An 8,655-nucleotide genomic window follows, 5' to 3' on the forward strand; every position below is an offset into this window, starting at 1 on the left:
GTAATTACAAATGTCTTGATATGCTCTATCTGTACCTAATGTGTGGAATTTCAGATGATGTCACACCATCGGGACACAGTAGGTACTCCTCTTTGTGTGAAGAGTCGTCTGATGAGGATCCTCCAACAGTCACACCGACTCCAGTACAAGGAAGTCCAGAGCATGTAAATGGGCTGAAGAGCCTGATGTCACCAGAAGGCTTGCCTGGCTGGCGCTTTGAGGAGCCCCAAGCTCAGGACAGGAGCGCTATGCCGCATGCGGGGGACTCTGGAGACGAGAGCATCATCTCCAGCCAAAGGTCGGAGGTGATGGAAGAGCTGGAGTTACTGAAATCGGAAGAATCCGATAACGACCAGCACTCTGAGCCGGCGCTGAAGCTGGTCCTGGAACTGCAGCCGGTGTCCCAAGAGCAGGGCTCGCTGAAGGACAGTCCATCTGCTGAAAAGCTTGAACCCGGGATTTCTAGGGAGAAAAGTGAAGAACATCGTTATGAAGACTTGGTTGATGCTGGTGAAGATATCAAATCTGGAACAACCCTGATAAACCAATCGGAATCTGTCCTCAAGGACTCCAAAGACAGTCTTCCGTCATCTGAACAAAGCACTTTCAAAAAGGAAGATTCCTCTACTCCCCAGATTGACATCCACTCATCAGACAGAGAAGTGCTGCCAAAGCTGAAGGAGGGTTCTCCTTCTGCTGACAGCTATCATGATGATTTTGAATCCTCTGTGGAGTTATCACCTCGGGAGGGACACTACACCTTAAAATCCACCTCCCCTACTGTGCCGCAGACAGAGACAAGGCCTAGTACCAGGTCTCCAGTTTACAGCAGTGAGGAGGAAATCAGTGAAGTGCTGAATGAAAAATCCGGCTCTGGCAGTCCTGCCTTCCACTCTGAGAAGTTTCTGGATCTTAAGGCTCAGTCTAAACTTGACAAAGATAGAGAGGAAAGTGAGAAAGGCAGGGAAGAGGTCATCAGTCCTGAGAAGGAATCCCAGTCTTCTCTTCCCCTGTCACCACCCATCATGACCCAAGACTTGATGCCCGAATTCAGTGTTGGAGACCGTGTTCTTGTGAGCAACGTGCAACCAGGTACACTTCAATTCAAAGGACCAACTAGATTTGCTAACGGGTTCTGGGCTGGTGTGGAACTGGACAAGTCAGAGGGTAGTAATAATGGTACCTATGATGGTGTGAACTACTTTGATTGTAAAGAAGGGCACGGCATCTTTGCCCCACCAGATAAGATCTCCCGACTGCCTGAGAAGTTTGAAAACTATATGGACACCACAGAAGATGAGGACTCTTTAGATGACCAGTCTGACAATGAGTCCAAGAAAAAGCTTGCTTTAGAGAAGCAGTTGAAGCAGAGTAATCTTCAGGACAAGAAAGTGGACAAATCAGTGACGGTCACTAAATCTGGTGAAAAGGAGCCATCTGATGTGAGTGAGGCCTTGGGTGAACACCATGCAAGCCAAGGCCCGTCAGAAAAAGGTGGATCTTTAGGATCAACTGTCCAAGTTGAACTGAATGACCTTGAGTCCAAATCCAGCGAAAAAATAAATGGTGACAAGCACCCCACTCCAAATGGAAAGAGTAGGAACATCATCTTGGAGTTTGAAGATGCAACAACTGGTGACTATGGTCTCATCATTACTGATGTGGGCAACGTGTCTGCAGGAAAGCAGTCCCTGGAGAAGACCTCCACCCCTCTACTGGACCTGTTATCCAGAGAGAAGGACAACCTGGAGGCTCAGCAGAAGGCCTCGCTCTCTGAACTCTCCTCTGAGGACCAAGCCGTGGAGAAGTCTGATGCAGAGAAGATGAGTGAGAAAGGGGTTGTCACTGCTTTTGCAGATAAACTCCTCAATGGCTTTGTTCAGGATGCTGTCAAACAGTTCCAGCAGATCAAAAAAGCCCGGAATGAGAAGATTGTAGCTTCTAATCAGAGGAGAGGGAATGAAGCCAATGAAGACGACTGGCTGGGAGGGAAGACTTCTACTCAGTACTTCCCTTACCACACAACACAGAAGGACAACCTTCCCAACTTCCTGGAGGAAGGGCAAGAAGAGGTTTCTTCTCCAGAGCTGTGCAACCGTCCGGTGAGTTGAACTGCTGTGTAGTGGACCATATATACCTTTTTATCAGCTCAGAAAATAACACATCCACTATCCTAAAACTAGTTGGGACCTCTGTTATGCTTTGTGCTGTAAATATTTTCCTGTGTATTAGATTTCACCTTTAACCCCCAAATTAATGACTTGTGAAGTCAATGATTACAACAAGGTAAAGATAATGCCTCTGCAAGCATAGAAACATGAAAGATTACATGTTAGTAGTGCTGACCAACATCCAATCCTTGATTTGGCCTAAAAAGGTATTTTTTATCAGCAAAGTCCAAAGTTTGAACCGCAAATCCTGTCTTTTCTACATGCCAAAGTTGAACGATTCTGCAGCAATCAGTGCTGTGTTTTTCCCCTTTTCATTCTGCTGCTCGTATGTCTCCAGATCCATAAGCTTTAATCTTTTTACAATAACTTTTAATATAATTTAATACTACATATCACTGTTACTAGAAATATATTGAATCATTGTTCAAGACCAACTTAAGTTCTTTTTTGAACTAAAGGATAGCTTTACTGGCTTGAGAAGCTGAATGAGTGATTACTAGCTTGGGTTAAATTTTGTTGTTCTCTCCCAGGAAAGCCCTGTGCTGGGGGCGAGCGGTCAGGAGGAGCTGGCCAAGCGTCTGGCCGAGCTGGAGCTCAGCCGTGAGCTGCTGGACGTTCTGGGCGATGAACAGGACTGGTTCGACGAGGACTTTGGCCTCAGCTCCCGGAAAGAGCAGCAGAAACAGAAGATCCAGCTGCAGAAGGAGGGGGCGTCTGCCACTGTTGGCATTGGGGCGGCGGAGCAGGTTAAGACCCCGGCAAGGCCTGCGCCCCCTCAGCAGGCCAAGCCCATCGAGCAGCCCGTCATGATAGTGCCCCACGCTGCCCCTGAAGTGGAGAAGCTGGTGCATGCTGCCACCCAGGAGATCTGGGAAAGCTGCAACCTGGGCCTAGGGCTGCAGACGCTTGACGGAGTCTCCACCCCTCTCGCCTCCAGTGCCTACTTGGGCAGTGATGCTCAGGGTGAGGACCTGGAGACCCTCAGCAAGCGTAGTTACAAAAAGGTGAGGCCTGCTCTCTGGCTCATCCTGCTGACAACATTTTTGTGAATGTGTTCAGTAACGGCTGTCTTTAAAAATACCTTGCATTTCATCCTGTGCTTTTAGGCTGTATTTGACCTGACATGGGAGATCATCCAGGAAATCTTCTCGGAGGATCCGAATGCCCATCAGCCCCAGTGGATGAAGCCTCGGCGCATTAACTCTTCCTGTTTGCGCAGAGTCCAAAGCCCGGAGGACATCTCAAAGATCCAGGTTTATATGCCATTCACTCCTGGTGCTTTTCTGACATTTTGGCTCTGCTGTCATATGGGCATGCACTGCTGGATGAGTTATTGGTGTTTGTGTTCTTTCTCTAGGCGTACATCACCACAGAGGTTTTAAAGCTCTATGGCCTAAAGAAAGACCAGAACCAGAAAACAGACTGGCAAAAGATGCTGAAATTCGGAAGAAAGAAGCGAGACAGAGTGGATCATATTCTGGTAATTAATATATTTACGTGATATTGAGCAATGGCTGAGCTGGTTAAGTTCTCCCAAGTGTGTGATTTTGAAGGAAAAGGAATAAACTGTTGCAGCATGTCATTTCTGCTCGAGATGATATTGAAACAAGTTCAACTCAAACTCAGTGGTTTCTTAGTGATAATTTGAGAATTCAATGATTTTTAATAAATTTTCCCCCTCAGGTTCAGGAGCTGCATGAGGAAGAATCTCAGTGGGTCAACTATGATGAAGACGAGCTCTTTGTGAAGATGCAGTTGGCTGATGGAATCTTTGATGCTTTGGTGAAGGACACTGTTGACATCTTGACAAAACTTCAGGAAAAGAGAACAAAAAGAGCCCTTTCCTAAATTTCAGTCCCAAATATCCCATTACCTCATCGCAGGAACTTCCACACCCAACGTGCCAATAATCTTTGGATGCCTTTCACTAAAATGTCTGTCAAATGTATTTTGTTTTGTTCCGTCTATCTTCTTACAAAGGTTAGTTAATTTGTATTAACTCAAGTGCTTTACCGAGGATCACAAAATCCAGCCTTTTATCAGTATGCTTTAACGTTTATTTTAGTCTAAAAAAAGCCTGCTTTTCTTGACTTCCAAACCCCATGCCTACATTCTGTCATGTGTCTGTGGTTGATTTGGAGTTGGAAAGAGCATTGGACTTGCTTAGCTTACCTCTATGCTGCTAAGTAGACCTCTTGATTGTATTGGGAAGTGCTTCACTGCATTTGCTCCAAGAGGTGTGGAAAGGCTTGGCAAGAAATACTGGGATTGGATTCGCCCAAAAAACAAACTGATGTAAAAACGTCCAAAAATGTAATTATAGTGCATTAACGACAAGACTACAGGGCAGAGAAATGCCAGGGAAAATATATATGTCTTGATTTATTTTGTAGAGAAAGATCTGTTTCAACTTGTGCTTCCCAAAAAAAGCAATATTCTGAATAGACCCAGCTGGGATAGAAAGCTAAAGGATTGTGTTCCCTTTCTGAACCAACAAATATAATGAGCAAGCACAAAAGGAAAATGTGAAAAATTGAAACACTATTATAAAGGGATTTTGTAATACCCAGTTACTGTGCGGAAAGAGTTGCAAGAGAAATGCATACTTTTAAATTTTAAGTATTTTATGGATTTAATGTATCTTTGAATATTTTAAGTCATTTTTTCTGATCAATTTATGCAAACAAGGTAAAACCACAGCTGGTTTCTCAGTGTTGAAACCAGTTATTTTAAGTGCAAAAGAGTACCATCGTGTTAGACTCAAACCTTTTGATTTGCCTTTTACTTGATTCAGTTTAAGTGCCTCATTGGTTATAGGTTAATGAGAATTGTCGGTTTTAAGAGCAACAACTCATTTTCCTGGCCTTGATTAATTATCATTGTTCTAACGGTCTTATGTGCTTTAATTGCATGTGAACCTTATTGCACTCCAACTGTGGTGTTCTTCAGAGGGGAGTGTTGTCCAGTCTCATGTTTTCAAGGCTTTATTCTCATTTTATTTAGCATTAAGTTCATGCCAAACTCAAATTCAAAAATTCCTGTTCGCTTGTGAAGGCTCCTCCTTTACATTGGTCTCTAGTTAATTGTTCAGAAGTTAAACCGTGATTTAAAAGCTATTTAAAAAAAAAAAAAAAACATTTGAAATTTTGATAAAGAAAGCCTCAGTGTATACACTTTTTTCAAACTGTTTTCTCTGTCGTGTTCACAGTGATGTGATGCCTCATATTTATCTGTGTCCCTTCCCAGACAACTACTGTTACTCCAGGGCTTGTTTACTTCTGCCTCTGATTATTACATGATTGGCTAATAAGTCCTAGTTTTACCTGTAGTCTGAACATACTGATCGATGTACTCTAACAGCATCGTACGTTTGTCCACTGAACTGAACAACAAATGACACTCATCAGTAAATTGTTCTGGTCATCAAAAGTGTCCTTAACTGTGAGAGAAGAAACATTTTATTGGCCTCCTGCTTAGATTCTGTGGCCAGCCTACGCCATGCTGGCTCAACAAAGGGTGTGCTTGAAACATCAGGACACTATATTATGGATATAGTTTTTTTTCCCTTCAAGATGTATGTGACACAACTCTTAAGACACCCCATTTCCCTCTCCCTGGACAGCCGGTAGTGGGAACTACCCATGATACTGTTTTTGAGTTTTAAAACGGTTGCTTCATTTGACCCTCCCTCAAGAAACTACTTTATTCTCCAAAGTGGTTGAGGATGGAGAGATGTCAAATCCTGTTCTGCTTAACTATGCATTATTGGTGGATCTGATGGTTTAATATGTGATCTCCACATTAATGGGATAAAGGCAACCTTCCTCCGACTCCATTTGCAGTAGATCTTCCTATTGCACCTTGTGTCGGACAACTAACAGACGATGTTTCGGGGCATAAAACGTTAAGTCTTCTGTTACCTGGAGACGGACTATTGAGTTCTAATGCTCTGTTATTACAGAGGAGCAGACTGCAGCCATTTGGAAAGGTGGCTCTGTGCTAAATCTGAGGGGGAAAGGTGGTGATATTGTAACTCTTGAAATGGATTGTGATATTAGGCACAAATGGTTCGATAATCATTTTTAATGTAATTTGGAGTAATGTTTTGAAATTCAGAAGGGTATGACTATTTATAATGATGACAATAATGTACTGTGAGCAACAAGGGTGCACTTGAAGACTTGTAAATTGACATGGGTGTAAATATACGAGAGCTTTGTCTCTTATCGGACTAACAATGAATCTGTAAGATTTGTCAGATAACCTGGTTCTCTTTGTGTATGCAAATATGTATATAGTATACATATATATATTTGTTAACTAAATTGAACTTTGAAATTGTAAATAAAGGTTTCATTTCTAAATCTAAATAGTGTCTTGTCTATTTTTGTAAATTACTCCAGCTTTTTATGTTATGTGGGATTTTTGATCTGGAGGGGCAAGATCGACTTGATTCTTGACAAATGCACAACTTATGAGTTCAAGGTACAATAGGTCATTTCTAATGGTCAAGAGAGACAGACCACCACACTGTTTGTACCTCCCCCTTCTCTGTAAACGCGCTGATGTTGAAACACCATTGACTGACATTAGAACCAATTTTCAACCAATGAGCTTGAAGTATAAATACAACGTTTTGGTACAGTGAGTGTCAGGCTGCCAACTTTAGGGATTAACAATAGTCTTGTAACAATGTTTTAACACAAAAATCTTACCTATTGTTCCTCTAAGCTGGTACAGTATAACATCAGGGGCCAGTTTTGCAAAAACTGGATTTTTAATGGATTCTCCATACGAAATTCAATTTGGTCCAGGACTGCTTAATCTGTATCTGTGAACCTGGTCCTAAAACAGATTTTTAACTGTCCGTAGTTAATTGATACGTCAATGTACAGAAATTAGTTGTTTAAATATGAGGTTTAAACGCTGAGCTGAAATATTGTATTTGCTATTCCAATAGATACTGTGTGAGAAAGTAAGCTATGGAGTTGTGATCTTCAGTTGCTCAGTGGCTGTTGACTACACAGCTGGTGGGAGGACTTTTGTGGGTTTAGGATGCTGATTTATTAGAAGGCAACTGCATTGCTCTCCCCAGATATTGACTGTGATACCTAGGGTGATGTTCCTTCTGGGTAGAGAGATGCCAGAGGAGAGGTAGGGCCGGGCCCTCCCACCAACCCACTTTCCAGCACTTACAGCTGCGCTTTATATATTGTGGAATACAGGTGATGCTCAACGTGAAGATGTGGCATGTCACATTGCAGATTTTCAGTTATTTGACCATTAGGTGGTGCTATTGTTGTATATTATTATTATTGTTAATATTTGTAGTAGTATTGTTGTTGATATTTGTATTATTTTTATATTTACTTTTGGCATTATTAATTTTCTTCTACATACAGTAGTACAGTAGGTTGATTTGCATGGCCATCATTGTAAAATCAATTAATCTCAGAAGCAATAAGAACTAAGCAGCCAGTAACTCGGTAGATGTTATGTGACTGAACATGTAACTACAATCATGTTACAGGAACTGTTTTTGTATACACAAAGTATCAGACAATCACCTGTGCATAACTGCCTCTAGATGCACAGCATTGCCTTTTATCATGGCTCAAGCCAATATGTTTTATTTTGCATTACACTGCTTTTCTCAAAGTGCCTTTCAATGACCTGTAAAGATAATTTCTTTAGTAAGTGGAGCACACACATGTGCAATGCATAGAACATTCTCTGGGACATAATTGTATGTATGGAGTATTTTGTAAGTATAACTGCATCCGATGACTGATGCTGGTCTTTGAGGAGAAAGCCATGAAGAGTAATTGAGTTTATAATGGTTAGAGTTTCCCCCATAAGTATAGTTAGATGTGTCTTGGAAGAGAGTCAGCTTTGTAATGATGATGTTAACATCCAGAAGGGATTTGGATACTTGCAAGTCAGGAAGGGGAAGGGGGGAAATATTTAACTCCCGACATTGGATAGAAAACCTATGGCCATTAAGAAATGGATCTTAAAATATGCATTATACAGGTAAAACAGAAGCGGGCCAGGTACTGAGCCCTGTGGAACCCCTGCTGAGAGATCCAGAGAAGGCCACACCAGAGGGAAGGACAGCACCACAGTTACTGTGAAAATGGTTCCAAAAAAAAAAAAACCCCTTGTCCTTATCTTTGTTGTACAGGTAGCAGTTGAAATTGTACTTACCTCTAGGGTCTTTCAGCGAACTTATCCCTGGTTATGGCTATGCACTTTGTTGTACGTCGCTCTGGATAAGAGCGTCTGCCAAATGCCAATAATGTAATGTAATGTAATGTAATGTCACATCCAGCTTTGACACCTGATGGCTTTCAGGAGGGTATCGAAGTTAACCAAAATATGGGAGAATGAAAAGAAAAACTTGAAGAGCAGAATATACTGACTGCTAAAGAGGCATTGGAATAAATGCAAATCACCAGTGATTGGTCAATGGGAGGCATGATGT

At 42.0% G+C, this 8,655-nt stretch overlaps 1 protein-coding gene across 4 annotated transcripts in view; it reads left to right on the forward strand.

Moving 5' to 3' along the window:
• Window positions 1–6,541, forward strand: part of cep350 (centrosomal protein 350) — a 42,418-nt gene extending 35,877 nt beyond the window's left edge. For all 4 annotated transcript variants that reach the window (XM_061238022.1, XM_061238021.1, XM_061238024.1 and 1 more), the window contains 5 exons: window positions 55–2,102; window positions 2,702–3,175; window positions 3,278–3,424; window positions 3,529–3,651; window positions 3,855–6,541. In XM_061238022.1, the coding sequence (XP_061094006.1) occupies window positions 55–2,102; window positions 2,702–3,175; window positions 3,278–3,424; window positions 3,529–3,651; window positions 3,855–4,019 (2,957 nt within the window). In that variant the 3' untranslated portion in view covers window positions 4,020–6,541. The remainder of the gene's footprint in view (window positions 1–54; window positions 2,103–2,701; window positions 3,176–3,277; window positions 3,425–3,528; window positions 3,652–3,854) is intronic.
• The last annotated feature ends 2,114 nt before the right edge of the window (window positions 6,542–8,655 follow it).

This window comes from Conger conger, chromosome 4 (assembly GCF_963514075.1).
Source record: "Conger conger chromosome 4, fConCon1.1, whole genome shotgun sequence".
NCBI classification, from domain to species: domain Eukaryota; kingdom Metazoa; phylum Chordata; class Actinopteri; order Anguilliformes; family Congridae; genus Conger; species Conger conger.